Here is a 20,633-nt window from a genome sequence, read left to right as displayed (position 1 = left end):
AAATGTGAGATTTCTTCGGTTATTTATGTCTTTCACATAAAGCAGTTATCAATCTAGAACCTTGAATTAGTACTTTGTAATATTTTGTCTGAGCTAGTTCAAGGGGACATGACAAAGTCTCATCATTTTAAATTTTATCTGGTTAAAATGTATATTGCGATATCAGGCGACACTAGTTGATTAGTTTTCATACTTTACAAATATTGTATTAAAGGTATGATTCTAAGATTTCACACACATTTTGAGAAGAGTTAACATTTATTCATGCAAAGTTTTGTGACTTTTCAAGGTGTATGAACATATCAGGTTTTAGGCTGCAAATGTCTCTATCTTTAAGATATTTTTGCTAGTATCATTAATTTTCTGATTTTATTCATAGATGAAATGAAAAGATACGTGAACTTGAAATATCGAGGTAATTTTATTGGTCGTAAGCATATTGTGAGTTTGCACTGTTCAAGGAAACAAAAATCGTCATTGCTATACCTGCTACTACATGTACATGTACTTACATACATGTACATGTACATCACTGGGAAATACCTGTGCCTTGCCTAAATGACTGCATACAGATTCACACTCTTTTCTCATAGATTATTAATATCAAAATGCAATTATGCTTGCCATTTTTTATGCTTCAAGAGTTATTCACAATGACCCTGATGAGAACGATGTATTTGCTTTAATATGGAATTTAATAGACGCTAGTCTGAGATATGGAATTTAAGAGATGCTACTCCGAATCTTCACACAACTCGAATAATCGTATAAGTCAAAGAAAAATTCTGGTTCAGATAGGTGTAAACCAGTATTTATTTCATTGTGTAAAGCAACATTTGTGAAAGGATTTTTTTCTTGTTCATTTGTATTCAATTTCAGCGAGGTTGACTGCACGTATTCGTGTACTGTTCTACCTCTCCCCCCCCCCCACCTCCCCCTTTTCTCACTTTTTTTTAGTGCTCTCTCAATCTCTCTCATGCATTCTTCACCCTCTCAACCCTTTCACTCTATTACTGCAGGCAGCTACTTATGACTTTAAAAGATAACTTGTGTAAGTACAGCACATAAGAATTTGAAGACTCAAATACAGGTGCATATTCATTCTCTTTTAATGACATGGCCATATTAAAAAAAACATCTTTCAAATAGTTCTTTACATTCAAATTCATCATTCATGTAACCATTTTTAAAGGGAATTACTCAATGTGCAAGCACAAGTGATGGTGGGATAAACGTGACAAAACAAGTAGACTGGGAAAATCATGAGTGATCTATGAGGTTACATGTACATGTAATTTCTCTGCATTCTTGATAGCTGTTTCAATACAATGTCAGTATTACACCTACATGTACATGTAGGTAAATGTGTGTGTATTCTTCATTCTTAATTTATTTCCATCCAGTATCAGTACTAGACCTGTGTGCTCCCTAGATATAATTAAAGCAACAAACTTTAATGTACAAGACTAGTAGCCTGTAACAAAGTTTAAAACCTTTAAAATGATGGTAAAGGTTATCAGGTTTTTCATCAAATTGTAACTAAAGCCCACCGCGTACTATTGCCAAGATTCACCGGTCTTAAGACCAGAAGTGTGACGTCACAACCTTGTCAGTCTCCAGTCTTAAGACTCGGTCTTAAGACCAGTCTTAAGGATTTGACATGTCAAATTTTTTAAGACTGGCCATTGACCCACTGTGCAGAAAATGTATGCAATTTCATGTTACTTCATGGCTGAAGACCATCGTGTAGTGTTCAGCGGGCATTAAGGTTATGTGTTTTACTAAATTTTATCGGGTGTACTTATGTATACAGAAAAAGATCTACCTCCTCAATGTCTGAGCTTCAATGCATTGAAGACTGGCTCACTTCTAATAAAACAAAACACCTGAACATGTAACTGAATTACATTTTGTTTCATTTGTATAAATTTCTGTACAGACTCTCAGTAGTCATGGAATCACAAGATACATACATGTATTACCAAGTGCGGACCTAGAGCCAAAGATTATAATCATTATACAGGGAAACCCCGTTATAACGAGGTCCAAGGGACCGCCAATTTTTCCTCGTTATAACCGGTACCTCGTTATAAACGTATGCATTTTTGTAGCATTTTGATATGTGCAAATGAAAATGGGACCAGTAAAATCTCCTCGTTGAAAGCGATATCTCGCTATATCCGAGCTCGTTATAACGGGGTTTCCCTGTATACTGACATATAATGTACAATTAAGCCCCCCTCTTCCCCGTAGAACCGCGCCTGAATATTACAATAATTTTCAAACAAGTGTTCAGCATTACTCCCACGTGCCGAAGATTGTGACTTGGCCTTGAACCAGAACAGCCTGGTGGGCAAGTTCCTGCCCTGCATGCAGTAGATGGCAGGTTTGAATCCCACTTCCAGTTTTTTTGTGACTTGGTGACTTGCGATATTCATTACAGATCGAACATGCGACCTTCACCACATGAGAGTAATGCCGAAATTTGTTTAACAAATTACAGTTCACTCCTATTAAAGCTTCTTTATTTACTATACAGGGCGGCCCAGAAAAAAACGGCCTAACCTATTTTCCACGGATTGTTTTTGCAATGAATGGTATCAGTGGATAAGGTAACATCTGATTAGAAAAGTGACACCAAGATGAGCAAATTTGGTTGAGTAGTTTTCATTTTCTAGTACATTTTGTCAGGTAATGTCGAGCCCTAAAAATTTTCTCGTCGGCTAACCCTAAACTGAAAATAGTGGATATTTGAGCGTACCACAGTTGTTTAGGGTAATCTGATTCAGTTGATAAATTGTATTGACTAGAGACTACTCGTAAGAATTGATCAACTTAATCTGATTACTCTTTCTAGCTGTGGTACGCCCGGATTTCCACCATTTTCAGTTCAGGGGTAGCCGACAAGAGAACAATTGTAAGGCGTGACTTTGCCCCACACAATGTACTATTAAATGAAAACTGCTGAACCAAATTTTCTGATCTTGGTGTCATTTTTCTCAGAAGACGTTACCTCATCCACTGATACCATTCATTGCAAAAACAATCCGTGGGAAATAGGTTAGGCCATTTTTTCTGGGCCACCCTGTATAACAATTGGTCAAAGTTAAATGATAAACACATTAGAAACCATTTAGCACCTAAAAGCAATGTTAGGTGCATTACATCAACAGCACCTAAGACAATGTGAGATGAAATTTAGAATGGATTGAGCATTGATTCTATTACACAAGCCAGGATTTGGAATGAGTGGGGGCACAAAGAGCAAATATAAAATTGGCACAAAATGACAATTAGATTTAGCTATATTAGTGTACACATTCAATGTTTTGGTGAATTCAAAAATTTTTTACTTGATCTACAGAAAGTGCTGGATTTTGTCCCAAAACACAAACCTACTAGTACTTGCAATCATTTTGTACAACATATTTTCATTTATAATTATGACAAATGGCAAAATATCACTATAGGACCCTACATGTAGTACATACAATACCTATATGGGAACAATTCAATATTTCCAAAGTTTTCGGTATTTTCTTTTGAAAATGATTTAACAAAGCATTAAAATTATTCACCCAGCACCACAAAATAGCACATTTATAAAAAAATTTGATTTCATTCAATTTTTGCAATTTACCATAACTATCTTGTGGCTTAAAATTACAGAGGGAGCGCGCATCAACTTTGTCCCCTGCCTGGATCCACCACTGTGTTGTTTTGCTGTCTCTTTCAAAGCACGAGAGGGGGGAAAAGGATATGAAAGAAAATATTTTCGAAGAAATACTTTGTAGTATATGTAATTTTTTTTTTTAAGTACAAAAGCAGTAAGACATCACTTTGAAGAATTGAAACTTTACTCTGTTTTGGATATATATGTACATCTTTTCCATTACAATTTTTTTTCAGTTATTTGACCTCACAAAAATATTTTGAATCATAGTCATGACATAAAACTACCACAAAAGTTTGTAGTCCACCTGAACATCACTTAATAAGATCTGGTTGCAGATTAACTAGAGCTGCACATACAATCAATATATCATCTGCGCTGGGTACAAGTGTGAGAGGCATTGTGTTGTTTAAGATTTTAAAATCTTTCAAACGATTAATTGCTCTCTCCACATGAATTCTAAGATTGGCAATAACTTTTGTCTTTTGCACTTTACTCCTTGTCATCTGACGCTTGCCTTGTGCAGCTGGTGGTATTTCAAGCGTAGCATGGTGCAAGAGTAATTCTTCCTGTATTGGAAATCCCCTATCGGCCATTACAACATCATTTGGGTCTAGGAGGCTTAGAAACCCACTTTCTCTGAAGATTGCAACATCAGATGCTCTTCCTCCGTAGGCTTTTGACAAGAAGGAAATATGCCCATTTGGCGTGATCCCAACTAATACTTTAATGGTATTATGTTTCTTATAATCTGACCAAGTTGATGCCTGCAGGTCAAGTGATCGTGGCCTCTCAATGAATATTTCCGTGCAGTCAATTATGGATCTAATGTTCCGGCAGTGCTTCCTAAATTGTATGGGCATATTAAGAGAGATGGATGATCTGTTTGGCCACACAATCAGAGGTTTTAGGGTCATTGCAAGGAACCTTAACCAAGTTGTAATTATCTGGGAGCATGTGCTGGATACAATTCCAAACAGCAATGCTAGAAACTGGACAGTCAAGTCTAATCGAAGACGCATCAGAACAAGTAGAAATTCATCCTTGAGTTGCAATTTTCTCCTTGGACCAGATTTCTTTGGGGTACCCTTGAATGGACGGCCTTTCCTGCTACATTTAGCACTCTTCCAGTAGCTCATTGTCTTTGCATGAGGCTCTACAAATTTGTACATGTCCTCAAATGCTTGTTTGGAGCTGATACCTGTACAATGGTTAACATCTTTGTCAGTACTTATGTTCTCTGCACATATAAGTTTCTTTCTGCAGCTCTTTGGTCCTTTGTTTTCAGTTTGTCTTGAAATTAATTTGTGTTGTAACTCCTTGACTCTGTGTTCAAGAGAAATAATTTTTGCCTGTTTTTGGATGCAGCCTACACAATCACAACTAGGCTTGCAATCACACTTGTAAGTGTACCTGTGATCCTCTTCAACCTTCACTGAAGCAGCCATGCCAATAGATGGACTTGGTGTTGAAGATGTAGTGGGAGTACGGCAAACTCTTTTCCTAGATTTGGTTGGCTCTTCACGATCTCTTGGTGGTGCACGCTTTGGTGCTATTTGCGGTGAAAGTTTGTATCCAAGATGAAGTACAGGATCAGGATGCGCCAAGGTTGGTTTCCCATCCGGGAAATGTTTCGAACACACTCTATCATGAGGTTTGTTTATCCAGTTTTTACCAGTTGATTGATCCTTTTGGTTCATAAGCTTATTCCATCGCCTTCTGCCATCTTGATCTTGCTTCTCAGTGGGAAATGGGAAGAGATGAAATGGAGGATCACAATCACAACACCCTAGTCCATTGAAAGTTTGATGCTTGGAGCATTTTCCCTGCTTCCACTTATCCAGCTGATAAGATCCATTGCTACAGCCGACAACTGCACACAGCTTCATGGTGATTCGAGCTGAAGTGGAAGAAAAGGAAACAAAATAATTTACGATACTATCTATCCAAACCATCTTTATGTGTAAAAACTAAAATGTGCTGGCTCTACTGCCCAGCACACAAAAGTAGGCATAATTAATCATCTTCTAGGCCCAACTGAATTAATGCATAGCTAGTTGGGCATTGAACATGAAAGAAATATAACGATACACAAAAAAATATATAGCAATATAGACCAACATGTAAGGATTTTCGATAGTTACACCGGAAAGGGTTCTGTCAATTAAAAAAAAAATGAAGGAAGCAAAGACCAAAAAGTAGGTTGCATAAAGAAACAGTGCACAGTACCATGCCGGTGCTTGTCAAATCCACCACCACCATCCTGCGGAGAAGTTAGAACAATTGGAATTGTGAACCAAATCGACTGCTCCCCGCAGAATGGGGGAATCAGGCACTGTGCATGGTTATGCAATATTACTTGCAAGCCTCTTTCATGCTCTGACGCTAGACATAGATCTGATGACTCACTCTCCACAAATGTAAACAAGATGCTAAGACATACACGCACACCGTACACAATATTAAACATAACAACTTTACACTCACACCTTCAACATCTTTCTCACAGTGACAAAAAAATGTGCTCTCTCATCCAAAGACTCCCATTTAATTAAGGTTTTACAATAACATGTCATACTCATACTATAGGCTGAGTTTACACGTAGATCTATAGTCTTCTCTAGACCACTTCTACAAGTACAAGGTCAAATTACAAGTAATATGACCTTATACGGGCACGAACGTAAAATACAGTGGCATTTGTTTGAGTGCACACTCGTGTACAAAAGTCCCAAAACCGTACGGGATCATTTTGGTGACTATGGAATTAAAGTAGGTATAATTTTTTTTTCTTTTAACATTTGGATGTTACTGTTAGCTTATGTTTTCAGCACTTTCTGGATGTTTGATATTGATGTAAACTAACAATGAATTTGAATTTGCAAAAAGTAATTTAAAAGAGTAAATATTTGAAGCAAATATTCATGAAGAAAAGGTGGTGTCATTTACCATTACTGGGTATAGTAAGTGCTCTATGAGTGCTCTAGACCTAACAGTCTACATAACAATCAAATCGACAGAATTCAGAATTCAAACATAAGAGTATTTTTGTCAAAAATCCAATTAATGCAATCTCAAACATCAGTTCCTGGCCTGTACGTAACCATGAATAAATATTGCACCTGAAAACATATTCAACATTAGGCCTAGAAATCTATGCCATTTATAGAAGTTAGAACCTCATTCTTAACAACACTAACAGTCCCATCCATTATCTTTAATATGTGATGTTTTGTCTGAAAGCCACGTTATCCGGCCTACCTGTCCTAGCCTGGACCTAGCCCCGGGGACCGCGCCGCTTCGTGCGACGGCTGTCGCAGTTAGCCTGGACCTAGTCTAAAACTGACTATGATTGAAGATCGTCTAAAATCTCACAACGCAAAAAAAAAAAAATAATAAAAAAAAAAAATACATGATTCATTAATATAGGAATATATAGATAAACAGATTATCAAAGGCCTAGAGTCAAGATTCACAGAATGTCGGCAAAAATTACCGTTCGTTGGTCCGCCAACATCCACAATGCATTCACGAATCACCTGTCGATTCGATCGCCCGGCCCGAGCCGCGCACGCATTGACTGTTTGGTTAATTTATCTCCAAACCCGATTTTCTCGCGCATGCGCAGTTACAACTGCGAAAAGGCTTATTCAGCCCTACCGTGTGGCGTTCATCGGTACAGTAGGTAATTTATACGGTAAGCACGGCGATGGGGCTTCCTTCCACTGTTCCAGTGTTTCCACAGTATACTCGTGAATGCGACCCCACCAAACGGCGTTTACGCAAAATTGATACAGCTGTGGGGCCGATTTCCACAGCTTAGCATCTTTCGTCCTCCCTTTCTTCTCAGAAGGACTCCCTAATCGATGTCCCTCGACTAATTTAACGGCCAATTTGACCATAAAATATAATACAACCCTACCTAACCCTACCTAACAAAAATCGAGTTTTAATCAACCGATGCAGAGCGCCCATTAAAACACGTTTTTAAAAAAAAAAAAACAGATAGGATTTTTTCTTCTTTTCATCATGGATAGTGGACATGTGTGTGTAACAAAAAATCACTGTGCAAAGTTGCGACAATTTATACGTCAGATGTGAGATGAATGAATAGAAGTGAATAGGGGGCCTCATGAGGCGTTCCCCCCCCCCCCCCCCCCCCCGGGCCTCATGAGGCATGGGGGCGGTCCTCATGAGGCGTGGCAGTCCTCGTACGCAGGAGCGGTCCTCATGAGCGGGTTTCCCGGACTGCTCTATGTCTATAAAAACCGCAATTGCTTGTGCTTGCTAGCAAAAGCCTCTGCTCGCAAGCAATTGCTTGTTTTTATGCATACGGATTCGAGTGAATGGCTAGCACAAGCAATTGCTAGCGTTTATGCATTTGGCCCATTATGTTTTCGGGTTGTCCGTCCGTCCGTACGTACGTCTGTACGTCCGTACGTTCGTCCACTTTTGTTTACGCGATAACTTGAGTAATATTGACTGGAATTTTACCAAACTTGGTCCAAGTATAAAGTGTGATGGGGCAATTATTTGATTAGATTTTGGGTGAAATCGGCCAAAGGTCAAAGGTCAAGGTCAAATCATGAAATTGCATCTGTTTACGTGATAACTCAAGAGTGGTTCAAGCAGCTTTCACCAAACTTGGTCCAAGGAAGATTTATGATGGGGCAATTAGTTGAGTAGATTTTAGTGACATTGGCAAGAGGTATTTTCTTGAAACTTTATGTAGACATGTACTACTGCATAAAGATTCTCCAGGGAGAGTTTCATGTCATAAGGTCAAAGGTCAAAAGGTCAAAGGTCAGGTGAAATTGTTACAATTTCACTTTTCTCGCAAATGGTTCGATGTCTCTTCATGGAACTTGGTACATATGCATGCACTGACTGGCAGGGATTATCTAGGTAATTTAGGGGTCATGGGTCAATAGTCAGGGGGTCAAGGTCAACTCCTCAAAATTTTATTATTTTCCTCATATACTTTTATATGCAATGCTTGCATTATTATTTTTAAAACTAAAACTTGATATATCAGTTCAGGAAACCCACTCACAAGGGGGGTCCCTCCTTATAAGTAACCCGTCCCCCTTATAAGTAACCCCGTCCCCCTTATAAGTAACCCCCGGGGCACCCCTTATAAGGAGTCTCCACGCTTTTTTGCAATGCAACGCGAAAATGAAAGGACTGCGGCAATTCGCTTGATTATGTCCATAAAGCTTCACAAGTTTCCTAGTTACTCACGAAATCTGAGCAAAATCGGTTCGAGGCATCATATCTAAAATCATGGATTTAAATGCGATGTCAAACGACCCATGCGAATGCTGAAATGCGAGCGATTACTGGCGTGAGTGTCGCCAGGCGCGGCGGCGAGGCAATGCTTGAGTGCAGACGTGGCGACTGAGTACGAAAGTCTCTGTACTCAGTCTGCACTCAAGCATTGCCGCGCCGCCGCGCCTGGCGACACTCGCGCCAGTAATCGCTCGCATTTCAGCATTCGCATGGGTCGTTTGACATCGCATTTAAATCCATGATTTTAGATATGATGCCTCGAACCGATTTTGCTCAAATTTCGTGAGTAACTAGGAAACTTGTGAAGCTTTATGGACATAATCAAGCGAATTGCCGCAGTCCCTTCATTTTCGCGTTGCATTGCAAAAAAGCGTGGAGACTCCTTATAAGGGGTGCCCCGGGGGTTACTTATAAGGGGGACGGGGTTACTTAAAGGGGGACGGGTTACTTATAAGGAGGGGCCCCCCTTGTGAGTGGGTTTCCCGAACTGATATACATGTATTCCCTAATGGAGATTCTCTGGGAAATTTCCAACCAGAAGGTCAAAGGTCAAAGATTAAGGGTCAAAGGCCAGGTTTAAATGCAAATATATATATATATATATATATATATTTTTTTTTTTTTTTATACTGTAATTACACTCTTTCTTCATACCTTGAAAATTACTCAATGCATAAACTTATAAAAGGGTCGGTCAGAAGTCAAGTAAAATTTCTCAATTCCCCAAATACAGGTACCTGCACTCGTAGACAATTACAGCAAACCTAGTTCAAGGAAAGTGAACATTCAAGATATTTCTGACAAACCTGTCATTTCAATATTTTGTCAGTTTTGTGAAACTCATAACACATTGTGAAGACATTATACCATACACCTATTGGGAGAATCATGCATTATGGCGGAGGCATCAGTCGCCATAGCGACATTTCTAGTTCTTCATACCTTGAAAATTACTCAGTGCATAAACTTATGAAAGGGTTGGTCAAAAGTCAAGTAAAAATCTTCAATTCCCCAAATACATGTACCTGCACTCTTAGACAAAATAGCAAACCTACAATTTTTGTAGTTCAAGGAAAGTGAACATTCAAAACATATTTTGCCAGTTAAGTGAAACTGTCATCACACATTGTGAAGACATTCGACATTGTACTATACACCTATTGGGAGAATCATGCGTTATAGCGGAGGCATACCAGTCGCCATAGCGACATTTCTAGTTTCGAGCTAATTCGACAGCTGAGCATGCGCAAACAGTGTTGGGTATACCAGTAGAGTCGGGTCACACACGCTAGGCATGATGGGATGCATCATGCTTATTTCTTGAGGCGATTTCACATATAGCGCGCTAGTTCGCAAATTATCCCGCTATTTCGGAAATTTCCGGAGTTGGACTCGAGAAATTTTCTCGATCAGTGCAATAAAATTAGTGCACTAATTTGTATTCACACTATCAAATAGCGCGCTATTTCGAAACATCAGGCTGATGTGAAAATGCCTAAAGTGGCCTAGATGGAGTATAAGCAATGACAAAGAGTTTTCTTTATAGACTTTTATTATTTGTTTGCATGTTCAGGAGTGTGAAAATGCTGATGATTTTGAGTCATAGGTGAAAGAAAAAGTAATGTTAGATATTTATATTTTGCTCTCACATCAAGTAGTCAAATTTTCTCAACCCTTTGTGCACAAGAATTTACAGAAAAAAAGGGAAGGGAAGATGTCACAATCAACAATAGTCATGTGAAAGTAACCCTGCGTTCAGACGATCCCCCGCTGCGAGGGGAATCTCCCGTTTGCCAGGACATCCCCCGGCAATCCCATCGTGTGGACGCTCGGTGGGACATTCCCCTGTCCCCCGGAAAGCTTGTCGAGCCCGGCAACAAATTCTGATGGGGGACAGAGCGCGCAGCTCATGCAGCTGTTTTCCTCCTAAGTGCGCATGCTCAAAATGCCATTTTGTACGCGCATACGGTGCCTAGCCGTGATTTGTCCCCCGTTCAGCGGGGATATCAAGACACGTGTGGACGGTCGATCGTAAAAAAGATACAATCTCTCTACGCGCTCCCCGCGAAGAGGGGGATCGTCTGAACACCGGGTAAAGGAATGGGGTTTAGATGCTAAAATTAGCAATCTTTAATTTGATGAACAAGTAGGAATTGATATTGATTGTTGAAATCACATAGTTACATTATACAAATAATTGTATACCTGTACTTTAATTGCTACGTGTATAACAATTGGTATTTTGTGTGTCTTTCTTCATCAGGAGACATCAGACATGAAAGGTCAAAACATTCTCTCTTCAGAAGAGAAGGATTGCAACAGAACCAAACTGGGAGCTGTTCAGAGTAAGACCACTGAAGGCAAAAAGCTCAAGCGCGAGATGATCTTAAATCGAATGTCGACTGGTAAAAAGCGCCAAAGGAGTGTACCTAGAATCATGAAGAGTACCACAAAATCCTTTGATACACACTTGGCAAAGAAACTGTTTTTTGAAGAGAGTGACAAGGACTGCAGTGTCAACACTGAGGATGGAGATACTGCAGCAGCTTTCCCCAAAACAAAGAAAAAGAGAGATATGAAGTTCAGCGCACCTCATAAAGGCAAATTTTCTCCTGCAAAGACTACAACTTCTACAACAACTTGGCAAGTGTCACAGAAATCGGCACCCTCGAGCGAGGTAGAAAAAGACCCAAGATATACTGAGGTGGAGGAGGAAGAGGAGGAGGAAGATGACGAAATAGACTTTCCTCTGAAAAATAAGAAGTCTCATTCAAGCACAGAGGAAAAGACAATGGAATTACTGACTAAAGAAACACAGAGTGTTGGTGCAAAGTCTCAAGACAGGCATACCACAAGTGACCTGAAGCAGTTCACCAAGAAAACAGAAGCCAGCTACGAAAGAAAAGCAAGTGATCAACTGAAGGGAAAGAAAAGCAGGAAATTGAGTGAAGAAAGAACAGGGAAGAGGAAACACAGAAGAAAGAAGAGGAAGCGTCTTAATAGTGCATATTTGAAGCCTTCAGCAAAGAAAAGCAAGAAGGGTAAGACAGTCTTTAAAAAAGGTGTTTAGGGTCAGGAAAGAACACTTCTGAATGCATCTAAAGAAATGCTTATAAAATGAAATTTGATTTTTTTTTCTTTAAATAATCTATTTTACATAATGATATCTGAAAAATGTCAATGGTCAGTTTTTACCATAGTCAATCCTTGGTCTTGATTCATTATCATCACTATTTTCACCTGTGGATCTACCAGTAATTGCCACTTAACCCTAACTAGGCCGGGCTATTTAGGTAGATCATAGAGCCGGGGGGGGGGGGGGGGGGGGGCTGCCAGGCCCCCACCCCCCCAGATCTCGGCCGTCGACCGCGCGATCGCGACGAAAATTGGCACACACATTGCCTATGATGTAATCTAAAGTACCATGAAGTTAAATTTAAGAAAAAAAAATCATCATTTATGCTAAATTATGCTAATTTATGCATAATAGTGCATGAAATCAGACAATTTGGTATAAATCACTAAATAAAGCTCAAAATGGGCACATTTTTTGTGCAAATATTCTTTTAAGTGTCCTGAGCAAATATAAGAGAAAAAATTTGTGCCATCAGAAAAAATTTTGTATTTTATTGTTTTTTTAATTTCTTTTGTATTTCTTTGTTTTTTCGACTTTATGTTTTTCATTGTTTTTTCAATGAAACTTGTCCGCGACATTGTTCTGAACAAGAAAATGTGTTATTAATTGATTTTAATCAATAAAACCTCAAAATAATCATGCTTTTATGAAATTTGCCTGCAAGCACACTTTGCATTGAAATTGTACACGAATTCACATTTTTGAGCAATTTTTGGTCTTACATGCACATACATGTACATGTACATATTTATGCGCAACTTTGGAACAGCGCGCCCGGGCATCGCAAATTTGGTGTCAAAAGATGCGGGAGACTCAAAAGAAAAAAATCATGAAACGTCGCGGTGATAGCTTTTCGCGTTAGCGATACATCGTGCGGAACGTCGAGGGGGGCCTCGGAGGCCCCCCGGCCTAGTTAGGGTTAAACTGTAGCTTGGATATCACATGATATTCTATCATTAACATAAATTTGCTTAATGTAAAAGTGGAAATTTTTGTGGTGTAAAAATGTTTGCACATTTCGTGCAACCAGAAACTAGTGTGAAAATAAAAGCACACAAATAATTTCGCATGTTATGCACGTTTATATTCCATCAAAATCATGATATAGACTGTCCATTGTGGTTGAAAACATTTTCTCCTCTTCTGTTGTTTGAAATGTCATAGCTCATTGACATCAGTTTTCTTTTTGTACGACAGGAAAACTTTATCTGAAACCCAAAGAAAGTTAAAATACTTTTTTGGACTATGGATCTATTTAATACAGTGCTGGATGGGATAGCAGTACGATGTGGAAACCTTCCTGCTGGAGCAAGCAAGACTATGTTAAAGATGTTTTTTGGTGAGGTGGATGTCTTCCCCAAGGATGTTATCATCAAGACAAAGCGAAAGGTTGTTCCTGGGCAGAAGAAACATTGTCTTCTGTAAGTGTAAATATGATCTTAGCGTTTTTCCATACATCACACCTCATAGACATTGTAAAGAAAGTTGTACCGTGAACAACCAAATGCTGTGTGACGAGTTGATTCATACATCTATTGTTTAGCACTTTCAAGGCACTTCATCTCGTTTGTATCAATGAATTGATGCCCAGAAACCTACTGTAACAAGAGAGCGATCTCCCTGAACATCATTACATACTCTCAGTAATTTCTATTAGTTGCATAATTTGACCTCCCACTATAAGAAAACTAGGCTGATTCAGCACTTTATAGAATTCCTTTGACATTAATTGATATAGGGATTTCTGTTATTATGATGTCATCAAGTCCCGCTAATTTACTATGTTATATTTAGATCCTCATATTGTGTACGCTTGATATGCACCCATATTCAGTGTATAAATATTTGGTATAATAGGGCTATGTCTGTAGTGTGATGCAATGTTGATGAACAGCAAAACAGAAAATGTGCAAATTGGAAGGAGTATTCTTGCAACAACAACAATAACAAAATCTGTTATTCAACATTCATCTCTAAATGTTTTAGATCTCACAGTAATCATGTTGTAAACAGAACCTGCCTTTCATTATGTATTTTGATGAATCTTCACATTATCTACACATCATTTTTATGATGCTCGATCACACCATACAACATACAGCTGAAGGCCTGAAGTAATTGTAATTATAGCAAAAAGATGCAAACAAAATCATGTAATGCTCCCTAAGGACAGATTCTGTGAATTCAATGATTTCTCAGAAGAGCAGAGCAGTGTCCGCAAATGCCTATAAGTGACAAAAATTGATGTATACAAAGTATACTGGGTACGAATGAAAAGCATAAATGATAGTGGTGAAAAGTCACTGGTCAGTGTCAAATATCACTGCTTAAAAAAAAAAGCAAACAAAACAAAACAAAACACTACTCTAAAACAAGTGTCATATCAAGGCACTACTTAGCTAGGTATGTTCAGTGATGTTAGTTTGATAAGCAGAGCAGAGCAGAAATAGATTGACAATTTGAATGAACATAATGGTGGTGATACACTATAGGTCAAGGTTGAGATTCATTGTATTTTGATGAATCTCATTAATCCTAACCACTGACCATGGATTGACCTTTTGCCCCTCTCTGCACAAAGGCAATATATGCCAATTCAGTTTTATCCATAAATGCCAAATAACATCATTCTTGGACCCAGCTTTCATATTTATTTGTCACATTACAGGGGAGATGTCACACATAAATTATGACAAGTGATTGTGCTGTCATCAGCCTACCCTTGAACAAATTGGCATGGGAAAGTTGTTCGTGCCCTCCTTATTTTTGCATAATTTAAGTAACGCTTGATTAAATGTACTAGTATGATTTTGAAAGGGTTGAAACTCAAATCACTGTCGGATATTTTACTATTTACCCAAATTTAATGTTGGAATATACAAACATAATTTGATAAAAAGACACAAACTTATTTTGTGTCATGAATAAAGTGTAGTGGGTAGAAACTGAAGACATGATGAATCAAACCTTGGATGATTAGACTTCAACAGAAAGTGAGAAACCATCTCTGTAATTTAGAAATTTGTCACATTAATACATTATGGTTTGACTAATATGCAGGTACTCAACAATCATCTGTGGTACAGCGGATGAAGCTGACAAGCTGTGTGCATTGAATGGAATCTCTATGCCGTCTCCTGCTGGCCGTCAAGAACAGAAACTGCTAATTCACAAGATGGATGATGCTTGCAGCACAGGTGGTTCCTCTAAAATCACAAAGAAAATATAAATAATCATCTTACGGTTTACCATCGTCAAAGTGAAAGATTGATCCTCTCATTGACTATCAATGTGTGCATCGCACATAGCCGGTAACTCATTGCACCTAAAGTAACAATTATTGTGGTAAACATGTTATGCTATTCAGTTTGTGGGCCGAGGAATATTTGATTCAAAGCAAATGAAATTACCCGAAATAGCAACGTTTCTCACTGATGAACACGAACTGAAATTTGCAAATGATATGTGTATTATAAACCAACAGATTTATTGTGAAAGTTTTCATGGTGCACTATTAGAGGTTGATGCAATCATACCTCAAGTCTTTCCCATGCCTGATCTTAACAATGAATAGACCTTTTCTCATAACTTTCACCAATCATGAAAAAATAAAAAAGGGAAGACCAAACTAAGTATCGCAGAAAATGAAATACTGAGATGTTGTGGTCACATGAAAAGAAGAAAGAAATACTGATACGATTTTGTTCACAGTTGGCCATCAGAGATTGATAGAATATCAATATCTGTGATTAGAACAAATGGGAAGAAAATCATTTGCATTGCTGTTAAAGGTTATACACCTAGGTTAAGGTTATACACCTAGTTAACAGCATTCAAGTGAAAGATTAAGTCGTGTGATTAACAATAATCAATCAGTTTCCATGCAGTGTCTTTTGTTGATCATATTAGTGATATGTAGAAACATGCATTTTATGCCCGGTCTAGGAGGAGGTGCATTTCAATGTCTTTTGTCAATTATATTAGTAGTTAAGTGGCAATTGACAGATTATGTCATCAACAGAATCTTCGTATTGAAGATTGTTGGTGTATTCAAGTAATCTGAGGAAAAATTGTAGATTTTTTTGGCCACACAAGTGATCATCAGGGTAATGTAAATCAACACAAATCAACATGCATTGGCATTGCATAGGTCCTTTATAGGGTTTGAAGTCAGTTGGTCAGTCACAAGCAGAGCTTGCACATAAAGCATACGACAAAACTGATGATCATTTAAAACAAAGTATAAGGTGGAAATGAAACCTATTCAGACACTGTTTTCATCAGAATAGTGGTAACCAAAGACTAAGAATTTTATAAAACAAAAGTAGAATACCTCGTTTGTCACGAGTAGAAAAGTTGTACATCTGCATTGTATGAGCAGGTATGGCACGTTTTGCCAAACCTGGAGACAGAAATCACTTTTTGAGCCTCTGCCACAAAGTGTTGCCAGGGGCATTATGTTTTGGGGTTGTCTGTCCATCTGTCTGTCCATCCATCCATCCATCTGTCCGTCCTTCTGTCCATCCTACAGTCTGTCCATCCTTCTGTCCATAATCAATTTTGTTGATAGCATAACTTACAAACCGTTTGAGATATCCCAATGCAACTTGGCATATGTATGTATGGGTAGACAAAGTTGTGTTTATCAACTTTTAGGTGCACATGCCCAAGGTCAAAGTTCAAAGTCAAATTCTTGAAATTTATTTATTTCTCCCATGTTTCTGCAATGCCTGAAGGTATTTCACAAAACTGTTTATACGTGTATTACCAGTTAAAGACTCTCGAGGGAAAATTTTGGGCCATGGGGACGAAGGTCAAAGGCCACGTGAAAGTGCTAAAATTTCATATTTTTCTCCATATCTCCGAAATGGCTCAACGTTTCTTCATGAAACTTAGTACATATGCATATACTGCCTGAAAATGATTCTCTTGGGAATTTGGCAGTCATGTGTCAAAGGTCAAAGGTCAGGTTTAAAATGCCAAAATTAAATTGAAACTGAAAATACAATTTTTCTCCATACCTTGGAGATAACTCAACGCATAAACTTAATCCAACTAGGTATATATATGAATTACTGCACAATTCAATCTGTAGGAAAATGTTTTTGGCCAAGGGGCCAAAGGTCAAGTGAAAATGTTAGAATGTCAAAATTTTTCCCATATTTTAGAAATAGCTCAAAGTAGTGTCATGAAAATGGATGTTACCAATAAGTGAATGTTTGAAGAATTGTAGGCCATAGAGTCAAAAAGCAAGTGTCAAATGTCGAGTAAAAATGCTCAAATTGCTGCATATTTGGTCTTTTGAACAATTTAGTCATCCATCCAAATAAAGCCTAGTTCAAGGAAAGTGAACACTCGGCACCTTTGTGACAAACATTGACATTTGACATTGGCTCAAGACTAGCCTTTTGCAAAGGTATCTCACTATGAACTCGCACACAGTGAGCAGTGGACTCGCACACACACAGTGATTTGATCGGAGCACTCGCAGCTCGCCGCTCGTGGGCTGTGTGTGCGAGTCCTACAACTGCATGCTCTCTGTGTGCGTGTCCTCAAATTGTAGCTCCTCAAATTATAGCAAGCTGCCGTTGCAAAGGCTAGCTCAAGACGTACTCTAGACCAATAGCAGAGGCATATCTGTTGCCATTGTGATATTTCTTGGTTTGTTTGTTTTTTGTATATGACCTTGAAAATATGGCAATATATGAGACTAAGAGTCAAAGAGGGAATAAATAATATCTCATTAGAACGGCAATACAAACGATTGATACTATGGGAGTTTTGTGTATTCTGCTGTGGGATTTGTGTGTGTACAGCTTTAGGATTTGTTTGTTTGCTGTGATGGGATTTTTGTGTCTGCTGCTATTGAATTCGTGTGTCTGCAGCTATGGTATATGCGTGTCTGCTACTTTAGGATTTGTGTGTCTTCTGCTGTGGAATTTGTACTTTATACAAGTAGATGAAGAAGGAGTAGAAGAAATGTACTCTGTTGAGATTTTCATGTCAGGTTGTGTATACAGTGCACTCCCGTTATGAATATCGAACATGGTTACAACAAATTTGTCGCTACAACAAAGTAAAAGTATTGAGTTGTTTTTTGGGGTTTTTTTTTTTCAAAATCTGATTGAGGTTGAACTTTAAAACACACGCACAAACACACAACAACAACAAACAAAACAAAACAAACTTGACAGGAAACTCACTGATTTGATGGTGGAATACACCTCAAGATAGTCAAAGATCAAATCCAGAGTATATACATGATTTTGAATTGTGAAGTAGTTTCAGTATTCATCATCCAACCAGCAACCTGATCAAAGAAGAATGAAACCCTTGAGACAAAAGAGACTGTCTTGAATCAGTTGATAGACCCACTTATGGCCAACAAAAATATCCCTAAACTATTCACTTTTCACTGAAAGATCACTTACGAATCATGAAAGACCTTGATGATCATTGAAAAAAATCACTTGAAGATCATTGAGAGATTTATCAGTATTTACAGTCATTTACCCTAATCCCACCAGGTTTTTTGAGGGGCTTGAAACCACGGGGGGCCTTTTTGCCCCCCCCCCCCTTCCAGATCTCGGTCATGGATCGCGCGATCCTCGCGAAAATTTGCACCAAGGTAGAGGCCAATGTAATCTACAAGACTGTATACAGCTGTAGTTAGATTTTCCAAATTTAAATTCATGTATTTCATATTGATCAATTTATGCTAATTTATGCACACACAAAAATTGCCTATAAATCAAAAAATAAAGCTCCAAGACTTAGTTTTTGGTGAACATATTCTTTTCAATATCCTCAACATTAGTATTGAAGCAGAAATTCGGCTTCATAATTATTTCTTATGCATTTTATTGTTTATTGAATTTCTTATGTATTTCTTTGTTTTTTTACTCTTTGTTTTGTTGGGGGTTTTTTGTCAAAATTTGTCGCAGAAACTGTTTAAAGCATAATCAGGCTAAGATAAATCATTATCAGCCATTGAAAGTAAAAATATTTATTTTTATATGAAGTAATTGCAAAAACACAATTTACAGTGGATTTGTACACAAATCATGTTCTTGAGCAATTTTTGGGTCAATTGATATTTTTCAAAGGGGCGTGGCTTCTAAACGGTATGCCCAGGAGCGACAAATTTGGTCTCAAAAGTTGCGCGATACTTGAAAGAAAAAAGTCATAGAATGTCGCGGCGAGAGCATCACGCGTTGCGGAATATTCACGCGAAACGTGCCCCCCCCCCCCCCCCCGGTAGGAATCACAGTTAGCCTATGAGGAATGGAGGCGTAAGTGACCTTTCAGTGAATTTCATGGTCTGCATTGTCTAAAAAAAGAAGAGAAAATTGAAGTGGTTCAAAATAACCTTTCAGCAATCTCATAAAAATGATCTTTCAGTGGTCTTTCAGCGATCTCTCAATGAGTGCTTAAGGGTCTTACTAGTCTTCCAATTATCTTTTGACAGTCTCTCAAAAATTGCCACATTTTTTGGAGAAGATCACGGAAAGATTATTGAGAGATCACTGAGGGATCATTGAAAGACTACTTTTATAGTCTCTTAGAGATCTTGATCACTCTTGAAGATCTCAGGGAGTATGCCAGATATCTTTCGGTGATCTCTCAATACAGTCTTATTGGTCTCCTGTGAACGTTCAGCAATCTTTAAAGGGAAGATAAACCCCAAGAGCAATGTGGATTGAGTGAAAGCAGCAGCATTAGTAGAACACATCAGTGAAAGTTTGAACAAAATCGGACAATCGATGCAAAAGTTATGAATTTTTAAAGTTTTGGTGTTGGAACCGCTGGATGAGGAGACTACTAGATGTTATGACCTATGAGTGGACAACAATACCAAGAAAATATAAAGAAAATACTACAAAAATCCATTTTTCATGAAAATTACAAATTCCATCAACTTGATATTTACATATGTTAAGGGTAGCAATTATTCCCCCTGCTTTCTGGAAGCGGTTGGTCCATTGCTCTTTCATAATTCTAGAAAAGTGAATTTTTGTTGAATTTCCTTTATATTTTCTTTGTATTGTTGTCCACTCATACGTCATATCGTCTAGTAGTCTCCTCATCCAGCGGTTCCAACACCAAAACTTTAAAAATTCATAACTTTTGCATCAATTGTCCGATTTTCCTCAAACTTTCACGGATGTGTTCTACTAATTTTGCTGCTTTCACTCAATCCACATTGCTCTTTGGGTTTATCTTCCCTTTAAGGTCCCACATCCATCTTTGAGGTTTTCTCTGGAAAAAATGACTTTTTGGTTTTTCAGTGAATTGAAGTGATTCAAAATAATCGTTCGCAGTCTCTCATAAAAATGGTTGTTCATCAGTGGTCTTTCAGCAGTCTGTCAGCGATCTCTCAACGAGTGCAAAGGGTTCTTACCACTCTTTCAATTATCTTTCAACAGTCTCAAGAATTCCCACCTTTTTTTTTTAAAGCAGATCACAGAAAGATTATTGAGAGATCATTGAAAGACTACTTTTATATCTCTTAGAGATCTTGATTGATCTCTCAAA

General features: G+C 38.2%; 2 protein-coding genes across 2 annotated transcripts; one reads left to right on the top strand and one right to left on the bottom strand.

Moving 5' to 3' along the window:
* Window positions 1-3,477: 3,477 nt before the first annotated feature.
* LOC139714179 (uncharacterized) lies at window positions 3,478-7,042 on the bottom strand. Its single transcript, XM_071625896.1, has one exon. The coding sequence runs from the start codon at window positions 5,626-5,628 to the stop codon at window positions 3,988-3,990; it is 1,641 nt and encodes a 546-aa protein (XP_071481997.1). The 5' UTR covers window positions 5,629-7,042; the 3' UTR covers window positions 3,478-3,987.
* A 4,188-nt stretch (window positions 7,043-11,230) lies between these two features.
* Window positions 11,231-17,421, top strand: LOC139714178 (uncharacterized). Its single transcript, XM_071625895.1, has 3 exons — window positions 11,231-12,003; window positions 13,363-13,519; window positions 15,159-17,421. Exons 1-3 carry the CDS (start codon window positions 11,238-11,240, stop codon window positions 15,325-15,327), a joined length of 1,092 nt encoding a protein of 363 aa, XP_071481996.1. The 5' UTR covers window positions 11,231-11,237; the 3' UTR covers window positions 15,328-17,421.
* The last annotated feature ends 3,212 nt before the right edge of the window (window positions 17,422-20,633 follow it).

This window comes from Diadema antillarum, unplaced genomic scaffold, assembly GCF_040938485.1.
Source record: "Diadema antillarum isolate AM-2024a unplaced genomic scaffold, OU_Dant_1.0 seq00002183_RagTag, whole genome shotgun sequence".
In the NCBI taxonomy this organism is placed as follows: Eukaryota; Metazoa; Echinodermata; class Echinoidea; order Diadematoida; family Diadematidae; genus Diadema; species Diadema antillarum.
This window is presented reverse-complemented; position numbering and strand designations above follow the sequence as displayed.

Excerpts from the sequence above, each read along its gene's own strand:
- LOC139714179 (XM_071625896.1), bottom strand. The coding sequence starts at position 5,628 with ATGGTTTGGATAGATAGTATCGTAAATTATTTTGTTTCCTTTTCTTCC.
- LOC139714178 (XM_071625895.1), top strand. The coding sequence starts at position 11,238 with ATGAAAGGTCAAAACATTCTCTCTTCAGAAGAGAAGGATTGCAACAGA. Across the intron at positions 12,004-13,362 it reads AGCAAAGAAAAGCAAGAAGG|TGCTGGATGGGATAGCAGTA; the intron begins GTAAGACAGTCT and ends TATTTAATACAG. Across the intron at positions 13,520-15,158 it reads CAGAAGAAACATTGTCTTCT|GTACTCAACAATCATCTGTG; the intron begins GTAAGTGTAAAT and ends ACTAATATGCAG.